General features: G+C 44.5%; 2 protein-coding genes across 2 annotated transcripts in view; one reads left to right on the top strand and one right to left on the bottom strand.

Moving 5' to 3' along the window:
- Window positions 1-21,318, bottom strand: part of HAT1 (histone acetyltransferase 1) — a 71,964-nt gene extending 50,646 nt beyond the window's left edge. Inside the window, exons 1-2 of the mRNA XM_054477034.2 lie at window positions 21,153-21,318; window positions 18,024-18,128 (exon numbers count right to left, since the gene is read on the bottom strand). Coding sequence (XP_054333009.1) covers window positions 18,024-18,128; window positions 21,153-21,243 — 196 coding nt within the window. The 5' untranslated portion in view covers window positions 21,244-21,318. The remainder of the gene's footprint in view (window positions 1-18,023; window positions 18,129-21,152) is intronic.
- SLC25A12 (solute carrier family 25 member 12) overlaps window positions 1-25,627 on the top strand; it is a 225,185-nt gene that overhangs the window by 66,855 nt on the left and 132,703 nt on the right. The gene's annotated exons all lie outside the window — the stretch shown is intronic.

Genomic DNA, 25,627 nt, shown 5'->3' with positions numbered 1-25,627 from the left:
AAGAAAGCTGCATTTAAAATACCAAGAGTCCTACTTAAATTATGGGTTCACTGCAACAGGTGATTCACATTCTCCAAGCCCTCTTTGTATAGTACATGGTGACCAGCTATCCAACAAAGCCACGAAACCTTCAAAACTGCTTAGTTACATCGAGACCAAGCACCCTGCATTAAAAGACAAGCCTTTGGAGTTTTCAAAAGAAAAAAACATGAACACGAAGAACAGAAGCAATTTATTGAAGGTCACCACTTCATCAAATGTGTCTGCACTGAGAGCTTCATTCCGAATGGCTAACCACATTGTTAAAACTAAGAAGCCCTTTACTACTGGTGAAGAGTTAATCCTGCCTGCTGCTAAGGACATTTGTTGTGAGCTTTTAGGAGAGGCTCAAATTCAAAAGGTGGCGCATGTTCCTCCTTACGCTGATACCATAACTAGAACTAATGAAATAGCAGGGGATATTGAGGCACAATTGTTAGAGAGGGTTGAGTGACCATGGTGCAAAATCCAGGTTGATGAATCTACCAATGTTGACAACAAGGCAAAAACGCTTGTTTTTGTGCAATATATTTTTCAGGAGGATGTGCACGAGGATACGTTATGTGTACTTTTCTTGCCAACCAATACCACACTGCAGAACTATTCAGGTCTTTGAATGATTACATATCAGGGAAACTGAATTGGGCATTTTGTGTTGGTATATGCATGAACGAAGTGGCTGCCATGACTAGACAGCTTTCTGGTTTCATTATTCAGGTCAAAGAGGTCACCTTGGCCAGACGCAGTGGTTCATGCCTGTGATCCCAGCACTTTTGGAGGCTGAGGTGGGACGATCGCTTGAGTCCAGGAGTTTGAGACTAGCCTGAGCAACACAGTGATACCCTTTCTCTACAAATAATAAAAAATTAGCTGGGTGTGGTGGCATGTGTCTGTAGTCCCAGGCAGAACTGCTTGAGCTCAGGAAGTTGAGGCTACAATGAGCCATGACTGCGCCACAGCAGTCAGCTTGTGCAATAAAGTGAGACCCTGTCTTAAAAAAAAAAAAAAGAAAAAGAAGTCGCTTCCAAATGTGAGTCTACGCACTATTTCATCCATTGAGTAATGCTGGCTAGCTAAAAAATGTCACCTGAACTTAACATTTTGCAGGACGTAATTAAAATTATCAATCACATTAAAGTATATGCCCTTACCTCACACCTGTTCACATTGCTCTGTGAGGAGATGGATACAGAGCACACATATCTTCTCTTATACACAGAAGTGAGATAGCTTTCTAAAAGTAGATCACGGGCTAAAGTTTTTGAGTTACAACAGCCGCTCCAGAGATTTCTTTTAGAAAAACAGTCACCACGGGCAGCACATTTCAGTGACACAGAATGGGTCCAAAACTTGCTTATTTTTGTGACATATTCAACCTGCTTAACAAACTTGATCTATCACTTCAAGGGAGAACAACAATTGTGTTCAAGTTGGCAGATAAAGTGGCTGCATTCAAAGCCAAAGCAGAAGTATGAGGGTGATGAGTGAACACTAGGTTTGTTGACATGTTTCAAACATTAGCAGAGATTTTGAAAGGCCCTGGCTCACAGGGTCGGTCCTCTTACTTCCAGCTGGTGCACAATCACCTATCTCAGCTTTCAAAAGAGTTTGAGCATTAATTCCCAACCACAAAAGAACCCTGAACTGGGAAGGAATGGATCCATGACCCATTTTTTAATAAGTCAGGTGAATCGACTTTGTCCGTGCTGGAATAGGGTCAACTGCTTAAGACAGCAAATGAAGGTGGCCTTAAAAGTGTGTTTGAAGCCGGGCGTGGTGGCTCACATCTGTAATCCCAGCACTTTGGGAGGTCGAGGCAGGTGAATTGCTTGAGTCCAGGGGTTCAAGACCAGCCTGAGCAACATGGCGAAACCCCGTCTCTAGTAAAATTACAAAAATTAGTGGGGTTTGGTGGTATACACCCGTAGTCCCAGCTACTTGGGAGGCTGAGGCATGAGAATCACTTGAATCCAGGAAGCGGAGGTTGCAGTGAGCTGAGACCACACCACTGCACTGCAGCGTGGACAACAGAGAAAGACCCTCTCTCAAAAAAAAAAAATATGTTTCAGACAACTTCAAATCTCCTTATGTTCTGGATTAAAATCAAGGCAGAACATCCTGAGATTGCCAGAAAAGTACTGAAAAGCCTGCTTCCATTCTCAACATCTTATCTTTGTGAGGCAGGGTTTTCTGCAATGACAGCAACCAAAACGAGATTACAGAGTAGACTGGACATAAGCAATACACTTCAGGTGTCACTGTATCCATCACCCCCAGATGGGACTGTCTAGTTGCAGGAAAACAAGCTCAGGGTTTCCACTGATTCCACAGTGAGGTGTATAATAATTTCATTATAATTACAATGTAATAATAGAAAAAGTGCACAATGAATGTAATGTGCTTGAATCATCCCAAAACCATTCCCCCCAAACCTCCCTCCCTGGTCTGAAGAAAAATTGTCTTCCACTAAACTGGTCCCTGGTGCCAAAAAAGTTGGGGACTGCCGCTATATAGAACATAGGGCCTGCAATGATTCTTCCTTTTGAATATATTTACTGTTGCTTCTTTCTTTCTTTTGTAGAGACAGAGTCTTGCTATATTGCCCAGACTGGTTTTGAACTCCTCTAGCCTCAAGCAATCCTCCTGCCTTGGCCTCCCAAAGTGCTGGGATTATAAGTGTGAGCCACCATGCCTGCCCTGCCCTATTGTTTCTACTCTTATATATAGTTCCTTTAAAGACAGAGAGAGAGAGAGAGAGAGAGAGAGAGAGAGAGAGAGAGAATCAGTAGACAGACAGATAGATAGATGGGGTCTTGCTCTGTTGCCCAGGCTGGAGTGCAGTGTACAATCCCAGTTAACTGCAGCCTTGATCCCTGTGCTCAAGCCTCCCAAGTAGCTGAGACTATAAGTGTGTGCCACACACTTGGCTAATTGTTTAATTTTTTTTAAGAGACAAGGTCTCGCTATGTTGCTTAGGCTGGCCTCAAACTCCTGGCTTCAAGTGATTCTCCTCCCTCAGCCACTGTTCTTCCTACAGCTCAGTTACTATAATTAACCATCATGCTACTGCTATTTCAGAGTTACTAACGACTTTATTGTACAATTAGTGCTGTTCTACTTTTCTTCACTCTCCTTGAACTCCGTAACAGTATATGTTATTAAACTCTTTTTCTACCCGAAATATTATTCTTCCTTTCTCACTTATATAGTATACCTCCTTGTTTTTCTGACTTAACCTGGTTTGCTTCCACTCCATTAGATATAGGCATTTTCCAAGACTTGGCCCTTGGTCTGCCCTTCTTTCACAGTGTGTTCCTTTAAGAGCTTATCTTTTTTCCTGGCTTCAACTATCACCAGCAACAGTACCACCAGAGCCAGCTCTCCCCTCCAATCTTTGTGTCCCTGTCAGTGGCACCACCTTTTATAGGCACAAACCACCATGTATGGCAATAAGTTCATATACTTCCTAGTTCTTAGAATCACTTCAGTAGTTTTTGGAGAGGCAAGATGCATGAAAGAAGATATAGTCTACATGTCTTATTAACCAAAAGTAAAAATTAAGAAATCACCAAGGCACATTATTTTAATCAATTTTTAAAGCTTGTTTAATAAATACATAAGAGTTCAAGACCAGCTTGGGCAACACGGCAAAACCCCATCTCTACAAAAAATACAAAAATTCACTGGGCGTGGTGGCACACATCTGTAGTCTCAGCTACTCGGGAGGCTGAGGTGGAAGGATCACTTGAGCCTGGGAGGCAGGGGTTGCAATGAGCCGAGATCACACCACTGCACTCCAGCCTGGGCAACAGAGCCAGACCCTATCTCAAATAAATAAATAAATACTTAAGTATTTAACACATTTAATATATACGATCTATCAACAGGTGCTCATAATGCAGACATAAATGGATTCTGGCCCCCACGGGGTATAGTATCTAATTGTATTCTGGACTACATCTAAGTTTATTCATAATCCTGTGTTCTTTAAATAATTGAAATCTTAGCATACTGCCCGATACATCTTTTCCTAGCCATGCTAAATTGAAAAACAAGCTTAATTATATAATTTTAAAACACAAGAGTGGCCCCAGTGTGCTGGCAACATTCTCACAGCACAAACAATCTGCAAGATGAGGTATCTCAACATTAAATAATCCCTAGAGATGCCATAATTAATCCCATCACACTCTTTATTCCCATTAACAGCAGTCCAATTCTTAAAAATTCCCTTATCACTGGGATTCTCAACCCTATACATAGTAGTATAAAACTACTCATCTAATTTCCCACCCCTTCCCAACTCACTGTGACCACTGTGAAACTTAAGAGGTCAGTTACCACCAAAATTCTCCATATCCCCAATCTCTTTATCAAATGCTCTCCTATCTTGCGCTAACAGTTCTTTGGCACACATGGCTCTCCCCTAAGGATGCTCCTGTCTTACAGATCTCTCAGGTAGTGGTTGTTTTCTCTATCTTCATACTGCTAGAACAAGGTATCCTCTTTGCTCCTCATTGCTGGTTTCAGACTAATGTCTCTCTCCCCACACCCTAAGAATAAACCACTTTGAAGCTCATGCTCCACCTCTCTCCCTCATTCTTTGAATAATTTAGCTCCAGGCTCACTGTTGGACTTCCCAACACTACATCTGACTTAAATCTTGGCAACTTCAAAATTAATGAAAATGAAACTTCCAATCCAGCCTTGGAGTTCCTTGATTCCTCCCCAAGAATGTTGTCTTCACTGTAACTTAGCCACTTATTCCCATGACGTGCCCTAGCCTTTATTTATCATTATTGACAATTATACTTCCTTAATCTCTATTTCAAACATTGTACCATCTTACCATCACCACTTATCTTCCTACCTCACTCCCTATACCCCCAATTCTTTTTTTTTTGTTTTGTTTTGTTTTTTGAGACAAGGTCTGGCTCTGTCACCCAGGCTGGAGTGTGGTGGCACAACCAATCACAGCTCACTGCAACCTCAACCTTCCGGGCTCAGGTGATTATCCTGCCTCAGCCTCCTGAGTAGCTGGGACCACAAGCACACACCTCCACACCCAGCTAATATTTTATTTTTTGTAGAAATGGTGTCTCCCTATGTTGCCCAAGCTGGTCTCAAACTCCTGGGCTAAAGTGATCCTCCTGCCTGGGCCTCCCAAAGTGCTAGGATTACAAGCATGAACCACCACACCCAACCATACCCCAATTCTAACAATTCTTCAACACCCACCAAGACTTAAAATGAATTTTGTCTTTCTTTTTTTTTTTTTTTTTTTTTTGAGATGGAGTTTTGCTCTTGTTGCCCAGGCTGGAGTGCAATGGCACAATCTCAGCTCACAGCAACCTTGGCCTCTGAGGTTCAAACGATTCTCCTGCCTCAGCCTCCCAAGTAGCTGAGATTACAGGCATGTGCCACCATGCCCAGCTAATTTTTGTATTTTTAGTAGAGACGGGGTTTCACCATGTTGGCCAGGCCGGTCTTGAACTCCTGACCTCGGGTGATCCACCCGCCTCCGCCTCCCAAAGTGCTGGGATTACAGGCATGAGCCACCGTGCTTGGCTACAATGAATTGATTTGAACACAATTTCACTGTCCCTCTTCTACTTCATATCCTCATTTTCCTCCCTTTCCAGTGCAGAATTCCATGGTCCATCAATGTTATTACTCCATCCTAAACATCCTCAACCCCTTGGCCTTAATTTTTTTCATAGCAACCTGGTAAAAAAAAAAACCCACTCTAGGCCAGGCACGGTGGCTCACGCCTGTAATCCCAGCACTTTGGGAGGCCGAGGCGGATGGATCACTTGAGGTCAGGAGTTTGAGACCAGCCTGGCCAACATGGCGAAACCCCGCCTCTACTAAAAATACAAAAATTAACCAGGCGTGGTGGTGGGCGCCTGTAATCCCAACTACTTGGGAGGCTGAGGCAGGAGAATCGCTTGAACTCCACAGGCGGAGGTTGCAGTGAGCTGAGATGGCGCCATTGCACTCCAGCTCGGAAGACAAGACCAAAATTCCGTCTCAAAAAAAAACCCACTCTAGTTAAATTTAACTATATGTCTATTCTTTGTGGCACACTTTCATCTGGACGTGGCTGACCTCACTTTACATTCATGAGAACTAACTTGAAGTGGGCCCTTAATGCTACCTGACAATCATAACAATTCTCAAGTCTACTCACTCCTCCCACTCACCTAGATGACTATTTCCTCAAACCTCCAATGCCTTCTTCTATAAGCACATTCTCCACAGATGACCTTGCTTCCTATCTCACTTAGGAAACAGAAGCATTCAGAAAAGAAACTGCACAAAATGCTTCCTCTACACCTTCTAACTTACTGCAGCAATTCCTGTATACCCTCCTTCATCTTGTTATGGTAGAAATTCTCCATGCTCCTATCTAAGGCTAATCTTTCCACTGATTAATAAAATACTTCCCCCTCTTACATTGTCAAGAATATTACTCAACAAATACCCCCCTTCTCTGATACTTCCAGAAATACTCCTGTATTATTTCCCCCTTCTCTTGGTAGATCATTGGCATCAGCATATAAACATGCTGTTATTTCTCACAGGTTTAAAACATTCTCATTTCTATATTAATATCTAACAAAGTAGACTTAAATATGAGGCAAGATGGGTTAAAGAGGGGACAGAGATAAAGATGGAACATTTTATAATGAGTAAGGTCAATTCACCAAGAAGACATAGGAAGTCTAAATCTGTATGTACCTAATATCAGAGCTGCAAATACGTCAAGCAAAAATTAATGACTGAAGACATAGACAATCCACAATTCCAGCTGGAGATTTTGACAGTTCTCTCAATTGTCCTAATTGCTAGAAAGTCAGTAAAAATATAAAAGACTTTAATACTATTAAGTCAATTTACACTTATAGAACACTACATGAAACTGCAGACTATAAATTATTTTTCAGTGCACCTAGAACACTGACCAAACAGATCCTATATGATAAGCTATAAAACAAGGCTCAATGAATTTAAAAGGACTGAAATAAGACTATATTGTCTGACCTTGACAGAACTAATTCAGAAATCAGTGACAATAAGACAGCTAGAAAAGTCCCAAATATCTGAAAATTAAGTAACACTCTTCTATATAACTCATGGGTCAAAAAAGAAGTCGCAAGGGAAATTTAAAAATATTTTGAATTGAGCAATAAAAATAAAACATAACAGAATTGGTGGGATGCAACTATATCAATATTTAGAGGTAAATTTTTTTTTTGAGACTGCATCTTGCTCTGTCACCCAGGCTGGAGTGCAGTGATGCGATCTTGGCTCACTGCAACTAGAGGTAAATTTATAACATTAATGCTAGTATTAGAAAAGGAAAGTTTAAAGTTAATTATATACACATCTACTTTAAAAAGAAAGATCTTAAAAAAAGCAAATTAGACCAGGTAAGGTGGCTCATGCCTGCAATCCTAACACTTTGGGAGGCCAAGGCAGGAGGATCACTTGAGCCCAGGAGTTAGAGACCACCCTGAGCAACATAGTGAGACTCCATCTCTACAAAAAAAAATACAAAAGTTAGCTGAGTGTGGTGGTGTACATCTGTAGTCCCAGCTACTCGGGAGGCTGAGGTGAGAGGGTCACTTGAGCCAGGAGGTTGAGGCTACAGTGAGCCATGATCACACCACTACACTCCAGCCTGGGCAACAGAGCAAGACCTTGTCTCAAAAGAAGGAAAAAAAAAATTAACCCAAAGTAAGAATGAAAGAATTTATAAAGATTAAGAAAACAGATAAATAACAGACAAAGGCAATGCTGAAAAGATCAGTAAGATTGGTAAACTTGTAGGAAGACATTAAAAGACAAAGAGAAAACGAATTACCAATACCCCCAAGAAGGGATTATAGATTCTAGAGTCACTTATTTTATTTTTTGAGACAGTGTCTGGCTCTGTCACCCAGACTGGAGTGCAGTGAGATGATCCCAGCTCACTGTAACCTCCACCTCTCCAGCTCAAGTGATCCTCCCACCTCAGCCTCCCAAGTAGCTAGGACTACAGGTGCATGCCACCATGCTTGGCTAATTTTTAAATTTTATTTTATTGACGAGATCTCATTATATTGCCCAGGCTGGCCTTGAACTCTTGGGCTCAAGCGATCCTTCTGCCTTGGCCTCCCAAAGATCTGGGATTACAGGTCTGAGCCACTGCACCTGGCTCTACAGTCATTTAAATAGTAACAGGGGAATACTGTAAGCAACTTTCTGCCAAGAAAGTTAGATAAAATAGAGAAATGCTTTAAAAGACAAAAATTACCAAAACTGACACAAGAAGAAACAGAAGATCAGAATAGTATTAAATCTATTTATTAGATGTATAGTTAAAAACCTTCCAACAAAGAAAACCCAAGGCACATAAAACTTCACTGGTGAATGCTACTGAACATTTAAAGGAATAATGCAGTCTTATACAAATTCTTCCAGAAGATAGAGAAGAAACAGTTCCCAACTCATTTTATGAGGCCAGGAAACCTTGATACCAAAATCAAGCAAAGACGTATGAAAAAAGAAACCATCACCTGTCATGAACAAAGAGTCTTAACAAAACATTGCCAACTCAAATCCAGCAAAGCAGAAAAAGGATAATATACTGGCATGCAAGGCTAATTTAACACTTAAAACCTCATCAATGTAATTCACCACATTATCAGAATTAAAGGAGAAAAATCTTATGATTATCTTGATAAAGAAAAAGCATTAGGCTCTTTGGTCTCCCTCTGTTGCCGAAGCTGGACTGTGCTGCCGTGATCTCGGCTCGCTGCAACCTCCCTGCCTCGGGCTCCTGTGACTCTCTTGCCTCGGCCTGCCGGGTGCCTGGGATTGCAGGCGTGAGCCGCCACGCCTGAATGGTTTTTGTATTTTTGGTGGAGACGGGGTTTCGCCATGTTGACCGGGCTGGTCTCCAGCTCCTGGCCTCGAGTGATCTGCCTGCCTCGGCCTCCTGAGGTGCTGGGATTGCAGACGGAGTCTCGCTCACTCAATGCTCAATGGTGCTCAGGCTGGAGTGCAGTGGCGTGATCTCGGCTCGCTGCAACCTCCACCTACCAGCCTCTTGCCTTGGCCTCTTCAAGTGCTAAGATTACAGCCTCTGCCCCGCCGCCACCTCGTCTAGGAAGTGAGGAGCATCTCTGCCTGGCCGCCCATCGTCTGGGATGTGAGGAGCCCCTCTGCCCAGCCGCCCCATCTGGGAAGTGAGGAGCGCCTCTGCCCAGCCGCCATCCCGTATAGGAAGTGAGGAACGTCTCTGCCCGGCCGCCCATCGTCTGGGATGTGAGGAGCGCCTCTGCCCGGCTGCCCCGTCTGGGAAGTGAGGAGCACCTCTGCCCGGCCGCCCCGTCTGGGAGGTGAGTAGTGCCTCTGCCCGGCCGCCACCCCGTCTGGGAGGAAGTGAGGAGCGCCTCTGCCTGGCCACCCCGTCTGGGAGGTGAGGAGCGCCTCTGCCCGGCCGCCCCGTCTGGGAGGTGAGGAGTGCCTCTGCCCGGCCGCCACCCCATCTGGGAGGAAGTGAGGAGCACCTCTGCCCAGCTGCCCCGTCTGGGAGATGAGGAGCACCTCTGCCCGGCCGCCCAGTCTGGGAGGTGAGGAGCGTCTCTGCCTGGCCGCCACCCCGTCTGAGAGGAAGTGAGGAGCGCCTCTGCCCGGCTGCCCCATTTGGGAAGTGAGGAGCGCCTCTGCCCGGCCGCCACCCCATATGGGAAGTGAGGAGTGCCTCTGCCTGGCCACCCCGTCTGGGAGGTGAGGAGCGCCTCTGCCCGGCCGCCCCGTCTGGGAGGTGAGGAGTGCCTCTGCCCGGCTGCCACCCCGTCTGGGAGGAAGTGAGGAGCGCCTCTGCCTGGCTGCCCCGTCTGGGAGATGAGGAGCACCTCTGCCCGGCCGCCCCGTCTGGGAGGTGAGGAGTGCCTCTGCCCGGCCGCCACCCCGTCTGGGAGGAAGTGAGGAGCACCTCTGCCCGGCTGCCCCGTCTGGGAGATGAGGAGCACCTCTGCCCAGCTGCCCCATCTGGGAGGTGAGGAGCGCCTCTGCCTGGCCTCCACCCCGTCTGGGAGGAAGTGAGGAGCACCTCTGCCGGGCTGCCCCATCTGGGAATTGAGGAGCGCCTCTGCCCGGCCGCCACCCCGTATGGGAAGTGAGGAGTGCCTCTGCCTGGCCACCCCGTCTGGGAGGTGAGGAGCGCCTCTGCCTGGCTGCCCCATCTGGGAAGCGAGGAGCGCCTCTGCCCAGCCGCCACACCGTCTGGGAAGTGAGGAGCGACTCTGCCCGGCCACCCCGTCTGGGAAGTGAGTGAGGAGTGCCTCTGCCTGGCCGCCACCGCGTCTGGGAGGAAGTGAGGAGCGCCTCTGCCTGGCTGCCCCATCTGGGAAGTGAGGAGCGCCTCTGCCCAGCCGCCACACCGTCTGGGAAGTGAGGAGCGCCTCTGCCTGGCCACCCCGTCTGGGAGGTGAGGAGCGCCTCTGCCCGGCCCCCCAGTCTGGGAAGTGAGGAGCGCCTCTGCCCGGCCCCCCAGTCTGGGAAGTGAGGAGCGCCTCTGCCCGGCCGCCCTGTCTGGGAGGTGAGGAGCGTCTCTGCCTGGCCGCCACCCCGTCTGGGAGGAAGTGAGGAGCGTCTCTGCCCGGCTGCCCCGTCTGGGAAGTGAGGAGCGCCTCTGCCCGGCAGCCCCCTCTGGGAAGTGAGGAGCGCCTCTGCCTGGCCGCCCCATCTGGGAGGTGAGGAGCGCCTCTGCCTGGCTGCCACCCCGTCTGGGAGGAAGTGAGGAGCGCCTCTGCCTGGCTGCCCCGTCTGGGAGGTGAGGAGCGTCTCTGCCCAGCCGCCCCGTCTGGGAAGTGAGGAGCGCCTCTGCCCTGCGGCCCCGTCTGGGAAGTGAGGAGCGCCTCTGCCTGGCCGCCCTGTCTGGGAGGTGAGGAGCGCCTCTGCCCGGCCGCCCTGTCTGGGAGGTGTACCCAACAGCTCCGAAGAGACAGCGACCATCGGGAGCGGGCCATGAGGACGATGGCGGTTTTGTTGAAAAGAAGGGGGGAAGTGTGGGGAAAGGAAGGAGAGATCAGATTGTTGCTGTGTCTGTGTAGAAAGAAGTGGGCATAGGAGACTCCATTTTGTTCTGACTAGGAGAAATTCTTCTGCCTTGGGATGCTGTTGATCTATGGCCTTTCCCCCAGCCCCGTGCTCTCTGAAACATGTGCTGTGTCAACTCAGGGTTAAATGGATTAAGGGCGGTGCAAGATGTGCTTTGTTAAACAGATGCTTGAAGGCAGCATGCTCTTTAAGAGTTATCACCACTCCCTAATCTCAAGTACCCAGGGGCACAAACACTGCAGAAGGCCGCAGGGACCTCTGCCTAGGAAAACCAGAGACCTTTGTTCATGTGTTTATCTCCTGACCTTCTCTCCACTATTATCCTATGACCCTGCCATATCCCCCTCTCCGAGAAACACCCAAGAATCATCAATAAATACTTCATAAATAAAATAAAAAAAATAAAAATAAAAATGCAAACCAAAAAAAAAAAAAAAAGAAAAAGCATTAGAATGTAACACTTTCATAATAAAAACTCTCACCAAACTAGGAATAGGAGGAAACTTCCTCAACCTGATAAAGGGCACATATGAAAAACCTATAGCTAACATCATAGTGAATGGTGAAAGGCTCAAAATTTTCCTTCTTAAATTGGGAATAAGGCAAGGATGTCTACTCTATCACTTCCATTTCACATTGTAATAGAGGTTCTGGCCAGTGCAGTAAGGCAAGAAAATGAAACACAAGTGGCTCTCCATATATGCAGGTTCCACATCCACTGATTCAACCAATTACGTATCAACATGAGATTGGTTGAATCCTCAAATACAGAATCTGCAGATACAAAGAGCTGACTGTACTATATGGCTATTTTTCCCCCCCGAGACACAGTCTTGCTTTGTCGCCCAGGCTGCAGTGCGGTGGCACAATCTCGGCTCACTGCAACCTCCACCTCCTGGGCTCAAGCAATTCTCCTGCCTCAGCCTCCCAAGTGGCTGTGATTACAGGTGTGTGCCACCAGGCCCAGCTAATTTTTGTATTTTTAGTAGAGACAGAATTTCACCATGTTGACCAGGCTTCTCTTCTTGAACTCCTGCCTCAGCCTCCCAAAGTGCTGGTATTACAGGTGTGAGCCACCGCGCCCGGCTATATGGCTATCTATCTATCGAGACAGGGTCTCACTCTGTCACTCACACTGGAGTGCAGTGGCACAATCACAGCTTACTGCAGCCTAGAACTCTCGAGCTCAGGCAGATCCTCCCACCTCAACCTCTTGAGTAGCTGGAACTACAGATGCACACCATCATGCCTGGCTAATTCTTGTATTTTTTGTAGAGATGGGGTTCTGCCATGTTGCTCAGGCTGGTCTCAAACTCCTGGGCTCAAGCCATCTGCCTGTCTCAACCTCCCAAAGTGCTAGATTACAGATGTGAGCCACCATGCCCAGCTACACTACGGCATTTTGTATAATGGACCGGATCATTGGCAGATTTTGGTATTCACAGGGGATCGTGGAACCAAATCCCTGAAGATAACCAATGAACAACTGCATAAGACAAAGAAAAACTGTAACTTTCTTCATTAACAGGTAATGTGTGTGTGCAGGAAATCTGAAATAATCTACATTAAAAAAAAAAATCCTATAGCTGGGTGTGGTGGCTTATGCCTGCAACCCTAGCACTTTGGGAAGCTGAGGCAAGAGGATTGCTTGAGCTGAGGAGTTCAAGACCAGCATGGGCAATATAGTGAGGCTCTGTCCCTAGAAAAAAAAAAATTAAAAAAAAAAAAATGTTTGCCAAGCATGGTGGCAGGCACCTATAGTCCCAGCTACTCAGGAGGCTAAGGTGGGAGGTTTGCTTGAGCCTGGGAAGTCAAGGCTATAGTGAGCCACAATCACGCCACTGTACTCCAGCCTTGGCAATGGAGTGAGACACTCTCAGAAAAAGCCCAGAATACAAAAAACTACAATAATAAGTGAATTTAGCAAGGTTGCAGAATACAAAACAATTACACAAACTGTGCCATTGTGTGTCCATGCATATGCACATGCACACACATAAAACAAGCAATTGGAAGAGAAAATTTTTAAAGTATATCATTTTTAGGTCAGGCACAGTGGCTCACATCTGTAATAGCACTTTGGGAGGCCGAGGTGGGCAGATCACTCGAACCCAGAAGTTCAAGACCAGTCTGGGTAACATGGCAAAACTCTGTCTCTACAAAAAATACAAAAATTAGCCAGGCATGGTGGTGTATGTGGAGTCCCAGCTACTAGGGAAGCTGTGGTAAGAGGATCACTTGAGCTCGGAGGCAGAGGCTGCAGCGAGTGGAGATCGCGCTACTGCACTCCATCCTCGGTGACAAAGTGAGAACATGTCACACACAAAAAAATAAATAAATAAAAAAGTATACCATTTTTAAGAGCATCAAAAATCAAAAGATGTAGATTTACTCAGATAAATTTAACAAAATACATGCAAGACTGAAAACCTGAAACATTTCTAGAATACAGAAATACGTCATGTTCATATACTGGAAGGCTCAATGTTATTAAGATAGCAATTCTCCCCACATTCAATTTTAGATTCAATGTAATCTTACGATTAGTCGGAACTTTTTAAATAGAAATTAACCACCTGATTCCAAAATGTATACAGAAATTAGGTCAAGAATAATCAAAACAATCTTTAAAAAATAAAGATGTGGGACTCACACTACCAGGACTCACTAAAAAGTTACACTAATCCAGACAGTACAATATTGATAGAAAAACAGACAATGAATGAGAAAAGTCCAGATGTAGATCTACACGTGTAAGTTCAATATATTTTTGTTAAAAACGCACCAAGGCATTCACACAAATTATACTGAAACAAGTGGATATCCACATGGAACAACAAACCTTAATCCCTTTCCTCATATTGAACATGAAAAATAACATGAGATGGATCATGGACATAATTTTAATAAACTAAAACTAAAAACCTTCCAGAAGAAAACATTAGGAGAGCTTCATGATCTCCTTGGGGTAGACAAAGATATTAGGCATGAACCAGAAAACACGAATAGAAATTTTTAAAATTAATAAACTGGACATCATTAAAACTAAAAACTTCTGGTTATACAAAAAAAGTTTAGAATATGAACAGGCAAGCCACAAACTGAGAGAAAAATGTGCACATAACATGTAATCTGCATAAAGGACTCATCCAGAATATGTAGGTAAATAACACCTACAACTAATAACAAAAAGACAAATAACCTAATTTTAAAATGGGCAAAAGATGTGAATACATGAGTCCAAAAGGAGATAGTCAATAACCACATTAAAAAAAAAATCCTTAATAGCATTAGTTATCAGGGAAAGGAAAATTAAAACCTATTTAATCTTTACAACCACTATGAAGTACTATTAACAAAGAAATACTACTATAAACCCAGTAGAATGCCTAAAACTTTAAAAACTGACAACATAAAATGTTGGTGAGGATATGGAATAACGAAAATTCTAATACACTGTTGATGTGAGTATAAAAGTACTTTGGAAGTCAGTCTGGCAAGTAACCCATAAAGTTAAACATACAAACACCCTATTGACCCAGCAAATCCACAGCTAGGAATTTATCCAAAATAAAATCATATGTCCATAAAAAAACTCATACAATAACAGCCAAAAACTAGAAACAACTCAAATATCTATTAACTAGCAAATAATGATGTATCCAACAACAGAACAGTATTCAGCAATAAAAAGGAATGAACTGCCGGGCACGGTTGCTCACGCCTGTAATCCCAGCACTTTGGGAGGCCAAGGCAGGCGATCATGAAGCCAGGAGTTCCAGACCAGCCTGGCCAACATAGTGAAACCCCGTCTCTCCTAAAAATACAAAAGAATTAGCCAGGCGTGGTGGGGGGCGCCTGTAATCCCAGCTACTCCAGAGGCTGAGGCAGGAGAATCGCTTGAACCCAGAAGGTGGAGATTGCATTGAGCCGCAATCGTGCCACTGCACTCCAGCCCGGGCAACAGCGTGAGACTCCGTCTCAAAAAAAAAAAAAAAAAAAATGGGGAATGAACTACTGGTACAGACAACATATGATGTACCTCATAAAAATTATGCTTAATGAAACAAGCCAGTCACAAAGCCAGTATATATGGGATAATTCCATATAAAGTGCTAGAACACGGAAAGCTAATTTTGGTCAAAGAAATGAGACTGTAGTCACCTTTGCAGGTGGCAGGGACTGAACAGTAAGGAACAAAGTTCTATCTACTAAGCCTGCTCTCATTAATGTTAGAGCAATACTAACAGCAATGTGTTCACCTAGCACCTAGATCTTGGCTTTAGCACCCGAATCTTGGCTTTAAAATATCATTTCCTGTGGCTGGGGGTGGTGGCTCATGCCTGTAATCCCAGCACTTTGGGAGGCCAAGGTGGGCAGATCACCTGAGGTCAAGAGTTCGAGACCAGTCTGGCCAACATGATGAAACCGTCTCTACTAAAAACACAAAAATCAGCTGGGTGTGGTGGCGGGTGCCTGTAATCCCAGCTACTTGGGAGGCTGAGGCACGAGAATCACTTAAACACAGGAGGCAGGGTTTCAGTGAGCCAAGACCGCGTCATTGCACTCCAGCCTGGGTGACAAGAGTGAGACTCCAACTCAAAATAAAAAACCATTTCCTGGCTGGGTGCAGTGGCTCATGCCTGTAATTCCAGCATTTTGGGAGACCAAGGCAGGTGGATCACTTGGTCAGTTTGAGACAGCCTAGCCAACATGGCGAAACCCCATCTCTACTAAAAACACAAAAAAATTACCCGGGGCTGGTGGCACATGCCTGTAATCCCAGCTACTAGGGAGGCTGAGGCACAAGAATTACTTGAATCTGGGAGGCAGAGGTTGCAGTGAACCAAGATTGCACCACTGCACTCTACCTGGGCGACTGAGTGAGACTCTGTCTCTAAAATAAAATAAAATAACATTTCCTACTAAAAGAAACCAGGGATCCTTGGAGAAATGGCTGATTCCAAGGCTGGGGCAGAGATAACAGATGACAGGATGTTCTAAGGTAATCAAAGTATCAAAGAATGAAGTAATCGAAAAATGAGGGGACATGTAAAAAAATACACAGATCTCAGCAACCACATCCAGTGACTCCCCTCAGCCCTTACCAACTATTTTCTGCATGTCAAGGAGTTTAAACACTTTACTGATATTTAACTCCATATTTAATCTTTGTAACCACTGTGAAGTACTATTAACAATGAGGAAACTCAGGCATGCAAAGTAATGCAACCAGGAATCATGAGCATATATTATTTTTCACTTGTTCTAAGTGTAAAATTTTAGCAAATTCAGAGCTGTGCCACAATCTAACTTTCAAACATTTCCATAATTCCCAAAAGAAACGTCAGGCCCATTTGTAGTTACTCTGTGCTCCACTGTGCAACCACTACTTTCTGTCTCTATGGATGTGTCTTTTCTGAACATTTCATACAAATGGAATTACACAATATATGGTGTTTTTGTTTAGTTTCTTTCACTTAGCACAATCTTTTTAAGGTTCACTGCAATAGGTATCAGAATTTCATTCCTTCTTATTGTCAAATAGTATTCCATGGTATAGCTATACTATACTTTATCCATTTACCAGCTGATATATATCTGGGTTTCTTACATTTTTTTGGCTATTGTGAATAACGCAGCTATGAACATTCATGTACAAGTTTTTGCATGAACATACATTTTCATTTCTCTTGAGTAGACAGATACCTGGCAGTATAACTCCTGGGTCATATAATTCATTTATGTTTAACTTCTTAAGAAACTGTCAAACCAGGAGGGGCGCTGTGGCTCACAGTTATAATCCCAACACTTTGGGAGGCCAAGCCAGGGGACTGCTTGAAGACAAGAGTTCAAGATGAGCCTGGACACATAGACATGTAGGGTCCATCTCTATGAAAAAATTTTTATAAGCCGGGCGTGGCGGCTGATGCCTGTAATCCCAGCACTTTGGGAGGCCAAGGTGAGCAGATTACCAGAGGTTGGGAGTTCAAGACCAGCCTGACCAACATGGAGAAACCCTGTCTCTACTAAAAATACAAAAAATTAGCCGGGCGTGGTGGCGCATGCCTGTAATCCCAGCTACACGGGAGGCTGAGGCAGGAGAATCACTAGAACCCAGGAGGCGGAGGTTGCAGTGAGCCGGGATCACGCCATTGCACTCCAGCCTGGGCAACAAGAGCGAAACTCCGTCTCAAAAAAAAAAAAATTTGTAATAAAAATTAGCCAGGCTTGGGTGGTGCACACCTGTGGTCTCCTAACTGCTTGGCAGGCTGAGGCAGAAGGACTGCCTGAGCCCAGGGGTTGGAGGCAGCAGTGAGCTATGACCATTCCATGGCACTACAGCCTGGGTGATAGAGTGAGACCTTCCTTGTCTCTTTAAAAAAGAAAGAGAGAAAGAAAAAAAGGGGGGAGGGGAGGAAATGAAAGAAGAGAAGGAAGGAAAGAAAATAAAAAAGAAAAGAAAAGAAAATTGCCAAACTGTTTTCCAAAATAGTTATATCACTTTACATTCCCACCAGCAATATACAAGGTTTTTTTCCCACATCCTCACCAATATTTGCTATTGTTTATTATTCTTATAGGCAAAAAAGTAAAAAATATTTTTAAGAGGCTGAAAACTATATATACTTATTACTTTTTGCCCCACCATCTTTCTTTTTTATATAAAATTCTGTCACCTTTCAAACATCTACACCTTCCATGAAATAAATCAAAACTGAATAAAATCTGAATATGTTCAATAAATGCAGAAAACCATATATTTGCATAAATAACTGCTCTTACATAAAATTTTACTTCAAATTTAAAATGAAAGATTATATATACACACACAGTATGTACATAACATCACTTAGAAATGGCATACATACCTAATTTTAGTTCAATTGCTGTGTTGGTGTTACATTTGTACTCTGCCAGTTTCTTCTCCACTGCACTCTTATATTCTACCAAAAATTTCTCCATAGCACCAAATCCTAAGAGAAAAGGTTTTTAAAAGGTTTAGTTGGAAGTGACTAAAATTGTCAAACCTGCAATAGGGTTATTATAAGTGGAATAGGGGTATGATTTAAAACATGCTGATAGATCATAAAAGCACAAGTCATTCTCCACATACTCTTAAATAAATGTATTAAGAATGCCAGCTGGGCACGGTGGCTCACGCCTGTAATCCCAAAACTCTGGGAGGCTGAGGTGGGTGGATCACGAGGTCAGAAGTTCGAGGTCAGCCTGGCCAAGATGGTGAAACCCGTCTCTACTAAAAATACAAAAATTAGCCAGGCACGGTGGCAGGCGCCAGTAATCCCAGCTACTTGGGAGGCTGAGGCAAGAGAATCTCTTGAACTCAGGAGGCAGAGGGTGCAGTGAGCTGAGATCACTGCCCTCTATCTAGCCTGGGCGACAGAGCAAGACTCCGTCTCAAAAAAAAAAAAAAAAAAAAAAAAGAATGCCTCATTACAAAACAGAAAAAGAAATCACTTTTGAGATACAGGCTTATAAACTAGGCATACTTAATATAAATGAATAAACCTGAAAATTAACATGATAGATTACTAACATTTCTGAACATTTACTAATACAAATTACCTGCTAGGATTTATACCTAAGTCATCTTTTTCACTATAAGATGTAAAAAGCAAAACGAGAATGTCCTCTGATAATTATGACAGAATTTCAATTTAAGTATTGGAAAAAGTCTACCAGAGTGCTTCAGATAAGGAAATGATAATGCATGGAATGTCTCAAGAAGAATACACAAATATCTGGTAACCATGGTTACCATGGGAAAGAAGGAAGAGGAACAGGGGCACAAAGAAAACATCTTTCCACTGTATTAAATATTTAAAAATCATGTATGCCTAAAGTCATGAACTGCGAGCTACTGGCACAATAGTTTTACTACATAGTGGCTACTCAATAATATATATAATAAATAACACTGGAAGATATCACTATCAAGAGAAACTTTCAAGATAACAAATCTCCTGACAAAATGGACATATGATTAGTAAAAATGGGCCGGGCGCGGTGGCTCACGCCTGTAATTTCAGCACTTTGGGAGGCCGAGGCAGGGGGATCGCGAGGTCGAGACGGATATCATCCTGGCCAACATGGTGAAACCCCGTCTCCACTAAAAATACAAAAATTAGCTGGACGTGGTGGCGCGTGACTGTAGTCCTAGCTACTCCGGAGGCTGAGGCAGAATTGCTTGAAACCAGAAGGCAAAGGTTGCCGAGATCGCGCCACTGCACTCCAGCCTGGTGACAGAGCGAGACTCAGTCTCCAAAAAAAAAAAAAATCAGTAAAAATTCAGGCAGAAAAAAGCCATAAGCAAAAAATAAAAAGGGGTACAATGATGTGCTATGAACTTCAAAAAGGGGTTAAAACACACACACAGAAAATGGGAAAGACTTGAAGCAGTATAGATTAATAGTTTGGAGTCAGAATTCCTGGATTCTGACTATTTCACACACCTACTGAGCTAGTAAGCTCAGGGAACTAGAGCACATTACTTAACCCCTCTGACCCTAATCTACAGAACTGAGATTACAGAATTTACTTCGAGGAATGTAAGCAACAAAATTTAACCTGTGAAATCATATATTAGCTCAATCCGCACAATTCTATTAAGTAGGTATTACATCAACCCCATTTTATATTCAAAAGTTCAGGCTTAGAAAGAGGTTTAGTTGAAGGGCATCCAACTACTAAATGATGGGCCCAAAATTCGAATTTAGATGTAATTCTTAGAGTATGTCCTCCCTCTTCTGTAGTACTTCAAGATCCTACAATCTCCATCTGGTAGAAAAGTTCTTCTTTAAACATCTGTAGAGCTCACACAACAGCTTGTCTATCCCACATATTCATAAAAATGGAATGGTTAATGTAGCGAGACTATGAGGAATGCCCTGTAAAGAGATGATAAAAGCAACAGAGGCCAGCGAAGCGGCTCAATCCTGTCATTCCAACACTTTGGGAAGCTGAGGCGAGAGGATGGCTTGAGGCCAAGAGTTCCAGACCAGCCTGAGGCAATACAGCCAGACCCTGTCTCTAAAAGGTTAAAAAAAAATGTTTTTTTTTTTAGCCGAATGTTGTGGCGCATGCCTGTAGTCCTAGCTACTCGGGAGGCTGAGGCAAGAGGATCGCTTGAGCCTAGGAGGAGTTGGAGGCTGCCCGGAACTATGATCGCTGCACTCCAGCCTGGGTGACAGAGAGACCCTGTCTCAGGAAAAAGAAACTCTCCATAACTTCAAAAGATAAGTAATCGAAAAAAATAATCACACCAAAACAGCCTTAATACACGTACAAATAGCAATTATACATTATTAAATGTTGTAACTTGAAGGGTCTCTAGAATGCACACAAGAGAATTGTCTTATAGTAGTCCAACCCTAAAAGAGAAGGGAGGAGTTCAGGAACAAAGTCTTTCTCAAAGGGCATCTAAATTCGATCCTCGGAATACTAAAGTGTGACAGATTAAGCAGACGACTACGAAGTCAGTCGAGATCCAAGTGGGAGCGCTAGAGCAGGGCAAGGCAGCAATGCGCTAGCTCAGAAGTTGACTGTAGTGGAAGGTAGACGGAGACCTGGAAGAGGAGGAGGATCTGAGCATTAAAATCAGCTGGCGGGAACAGGACCAGATGTACAAGAGCTGAAGCAAGCAGCAGTGGACAAAAGGAATGGGAAGAGAAACAGGCCGCAAGGCATGTGGCATTTTACAAGCCCAAATCGTGACGCTTTCCCCCGGCGTCTTCGGCCCTCGGTAGGGGCCGGTTTGCTGGCAGAAGGCGCAGAACCCCAAGCAGTTGGGGGCGGGGGCGCGGACCGCCGCCAGCAAGGAGCTGCTGGGCTGAGAGTTCCGCGCTTCCGGTCCCAATCAGGCCTTCTGGAACCCAGGCTACAGCCCGAAAGTTCTAGGCGGGCATTGTCACCACCGTCTCAGTGTTCTATCCCCTATCTGGCCGCCTCCTCCCCTTGGTAAACTTTTCCCGGGAACTTACCCGCCATTTCCGAGCTACGAGCACCCGCGGCTGAGGAAGGACGAATCAACCCGCGCGCTCCCGGGCCGGAAGTGACCGCGCAGTCTGACATATTTTTCCCGCCCACTCCCAGCGTGACGGTAGCCAATTAAAGGAGGCGTGTCCAGGAGCCCGGCGGCGGAAGCGCCTCAAGAGGCGGGGCTAACGCCGAGAAATCTGCGCGGGCCGTTGCCTAGCCACTGCGAATGCCGTCGGCCGCTTTCTAGGCCTGAAGTGGAGAAGGAGGCCGCAAACGGACCTTCGCGGTTGAGATGCTCTAGCCCTAGGAAAGTTTCTCTGGGGTTGATTTGATCAATACAGACACTTTACGCATGTTTTCCATACCCGTCCCTGAGATGTTTTGGAGACTGGCTGAAAATCTTTCCTCTTGGCCTGGACAGTGCATCCAAACACCTGAGCCCTGTGGGCAATTTTACCATTTTACCTAGGTAAAATGTAGAGGTTGAGTTTCAGTTGCGGGAGAAGTTTTCACTTGTTTTCCTCATTTGTTTCTCATTTTGCTGCAAACTTTAACATCTTTTTTCCTTTCTCCCCTGTTTTTAACGTATACAGTATGATATTTAGGTACTCTGCTTTCAGTCTTCAGGTTACTAAGAACCATTTAGCGCGCAAAAATCTTTACCTAGGCCGGGCGCGGTGGCTCACGCCTGTAATCCCAGCACTTTGGGAGGCCGAGGCGGGTAGATTGCCTGAGCTCAGGAGTTCGAGACCAGCGTAGCCAACATAGTGAAACCACATCTCTACTAAAAATACGAAAATTAGCCAGGCATGGTGGCAGGCGCCTGTAATCCCAGCTACTCGGGAGGCTGAGGCAGGAGAATCGCTTGAACCCTGGAGGCTAAAGTTGCAGTAAGCCGAGATTGCGCCACTGCACTCCAGCCTGGGCAACAGAGTGAGACTCCGTCTCAAAAAAAAAAATTTTTTTTACTTAATAAATACCTCAAGTGGCCTGATGTAGTCTTGCATGCCGCATGTCCTAGTGGTTTGAATTACATCACAAGGTGCTACCTGATTTTAGCCATAGACCTTGTTAATATTTAGTAGCTGTAGGAACTGCTTTCCCCAGAGGATAAACCACTATTTAGGTATCCATAAATATTCCCACAATGTTGGCTATACACCAGAATTCCTTATCTCAACAAATATTTGTTAACAGGTTTTACAGTGATGCACGCTAAAGCTAAAATGGACCCTTGGGATGATGGTCTAGAACTAACACGCCCTCTCATTTTAGAGATGAGGAAACCAAAGCCCAGAAAAGATAAACTGCCCAAGTTCATTCTCAGTATGCAACCTATGCAGAGTGCAGTTCATCAGATACTCAGCTCAGTATTTATTTGCTCAACTATATAGAGATGGCTTTCCTGAAGATAAAGATCAGAAAAGGTACTGAGAATGCCCAGATCCTTTTTCTTTCTTTCTTTTTTTTTTTTTTCAGACGGAGTTTCGCCTTGTTGCCCGGGCTGGAGTGCAATGGCACAATCTCAGCTCACACAACCTCCGCCTCCCGGGTTCAAGCGATTCTCCCGCCTCAGCCTCCTGAGTCGCTGGGATTACAGGCATGCGCCACCACGCCCAGCAATTTTGTATTTTTGTGGAGATGGGGTTTCTCCATGTTGGTTAGGCTGATCTCGAACTCCCGACCTCAGATGATCTGCCCATCTCAGCCTCCAAAAGTGCTGGGATTACAGGCGTGATCCCAAGAAAAAGATTTCAAGATACTTTTTCTTGAAACCTAATTATACACAAGAAATTACAGTCATAGGCCGGGCGCGGTGGCTCACGCCTGTAATCCCAGCACTTTGGGATGCCGAGGCGGGCGGATCACGAGATCAGGAGATTCAGACCATCCTGGCTAACATGGTGAAACCCCGTCTCTACTAAAAATACAAAAAAAATTAGCCGGGCACGGTAGCGGGTGCCTGCAGTCTCAGCTACTCAGGAGGCTGAGGCAGGAGAATGGCGTGAACCTGGGAGGCGGAGCTTGCAGTGAGCCGAGATCGCGCCACTGCACTCCTTCCTGGGCGAGAGCGAGACCCCGTCTCAAAAAAAAAAAAAAAAAAAAAGAGAAATTACAGTCGTAATGTTAAGACAGAAAACTGAAATCAATGGGACTAATAACATTATGGATCAAAAAAGGAAAACAATCTTTTTCTTTAATAATCATTTTTGGCCAGGCACGGTGGCTCACACCTGTAATCCCAGCACTTTGGGAGGCCAAGGCAGGCAGATCACCTGAGGTCAGGAGTTTGAGACCAGCCTGGCCAACATGGTAAAACCCAGTCTCTACTAAAAAGTACAATAAATTAACCAGGCGTGGTGACATGAGCCTGTAATCTCAACTACTTGGGAGGCTGAGGCAGTAGAATCGCTTGAACCCAGGAGGCGGAGGTTGCAGTGAGCTGAGATAGCGCCACTGCACTCCAGCCTGCTCAAGAGAGCGAGACTCCGTCTCAAAAAAAAAAAAAAAACAAAACAAAAACTTTTCTTTTCAAAATGGCAAGACTTATCATTTCTTTCCAAAATCACCTTATCTATGGATCAATTGCTGACCAGCAATTATGATCTTTATAAGTAAGAAATCAAGAAGAATTACGTTTTAACTGCGGTATATCACAGATTATTAGTCCTGTGATATTATGGTTAGTTGTAGGAAAAAAATATGATGAAACTTACTGATATATTGTGTGACTAGCATTTAATGTGATCTGCTTGCAGAATTGAGGTTTTATATTGTCCTCGTCTTAGATGTTCACTTTTTTTTTTTTTTTTTTTTGAGACAGGGTCTCACTCTCACCCAGGCTGGATTGCAGATGCAATCATAGCTCACTACAGCCTCTAGCCTCCAGCCTCCAACTGCTGGGCTCGAAAGATCCTCCTGCCTCTCAGCCTCCCAAATAGCCAGGACTACAAATGTGTGCCACTGTGCACAGCTAATTTTTTGTTTTTTGTAGAAATGGAGTCTCAGTATGTTGCCCAGGCTGGTCCCAAACTCCTGGCCTCAAGCAATCCTCTCAGCTTGGCCTCCCAGAATGCTGGGATAATAGGCGTGAGCCACCATGTCCATCCTCACGTATTTTTTTTAATGTTACAGAATAGATGTTTTGGTACAGTTTACCTGAAAGATAAAAGAATGACTTATTTTGGAAAGGTAATGGTAAAATTACCCAAAAGGAAAAAAATTCTCTTTTTTTGGTAGGGATTTCTTTCCTTTTTTAACTTATATTTTACTTTGTTCTAAACAGAATTTAAGAAAGCAACTATTACAGTCATGGAATAAAATTTCTATGAAAGGAATATGCTATCCTTATATAAATATGGAAGAGACAACATATCTTGTGGGAAGTTTACTGCCCTGCTAGTCCCAGTTCTACCACTTCATGCTTGTTCAACCTTGTTGCATCTATTAAGTGGAGATGATAGTACTGCCCAGTCACCACACTGGGTTGTTGTAAAAACCAAATGGAATAATATTTGTGAACGAGCTTTGTAAACTCTAAAACTCTATGCAGGTATGAAGTGGTATTACTATGATAACATTTATTCTAGTAAGGGAGATTTGGAAAAGGCATATTCTTCAGAGAAAAGGGCCATATTACACTATTAGGTATGAACTAGCAACCATGTGTTGGTACAGGCTCAAGTTCATATGGACTGATAAACTTCACTATCTTGCTTTGAAACCTCCAGAATGGATTAAAATTTGGCATAAACAAATATGGTCATCGGGCTGGACGCAGTGGCTCACGCCTGTAATCCCAGCACTTTGGGAGGCCGAGGCAGGCAGATCACGAGGTTAGGAGATCGAGAGCATCCTGGCTAACACGGTGAAACCCCATCTCTACTAAAAACACAAAAAATTAGCCGGGTGTGGTGGCGGGTGCCTGTAGTCCCAGCTACTTGGGAGGCTGAGGCAGGAGAATGGCATGAACCTGGGAGGCGGAGCTTGCAGTGAGCCGAGATCCTGCCACTGTACTCCAGCCTGGGAAACAGACTCCATCTCAACAACAACAAAAAAAATATGGTCATCAGAAAATTGATGCAGGAAATCTAAGACCTAAAAGAAAAATGCATGCATGTAATGTGTCTTCATTTCAAAATACATACCTTTACACAGACAAATAACAGTAGTTAGCTCATTTTTTTAGCTCGTAGTGCTAATGAGCATAAAGTTATGAGTCTCAGTTCCCAGAGCAATTATCCAGAAACCATTATCCAGCTAGATGACTTCCAAATGGGATACAAGAAAGAAAATAGGCTGGGCGCCGTGGCTCACGTCTGTGATCCCAGCACTTTGGGAGGCTGAGGCAGGCGGATCACGTGAAGTCAGGAGTTCGAGACCAGCCTGGCCAACATGGTGAAACCCCATCTCTACTGAAAATACAAAAATTAACCGGGTGTGGTGGCATACACCTGTAATTCCAGCTACTCAGGAG

The sequence above is a fragment of the Pongo pygmaeus genome, chromosome 11 (assembly GCF_028885625.2).
Source record: "Pongo pygmaeus isolate AG05252 chromosome 11, NHGRI_mPonPyg2-v2.0_pri, whole genome shotgun sequence".
NCBI classification, from domain to species: domain Eukaryota; kingdom Metazoa; phylum Chordata; class Mammalia; order Primates; family Hominidae; genus Pongo; species Pongo pygmaeus.
The sequence above is the reverse complement of the archived record's forward strand: the minus strand, read 5'-3'. Positions and strand labels throughout refer to the sequence as shown.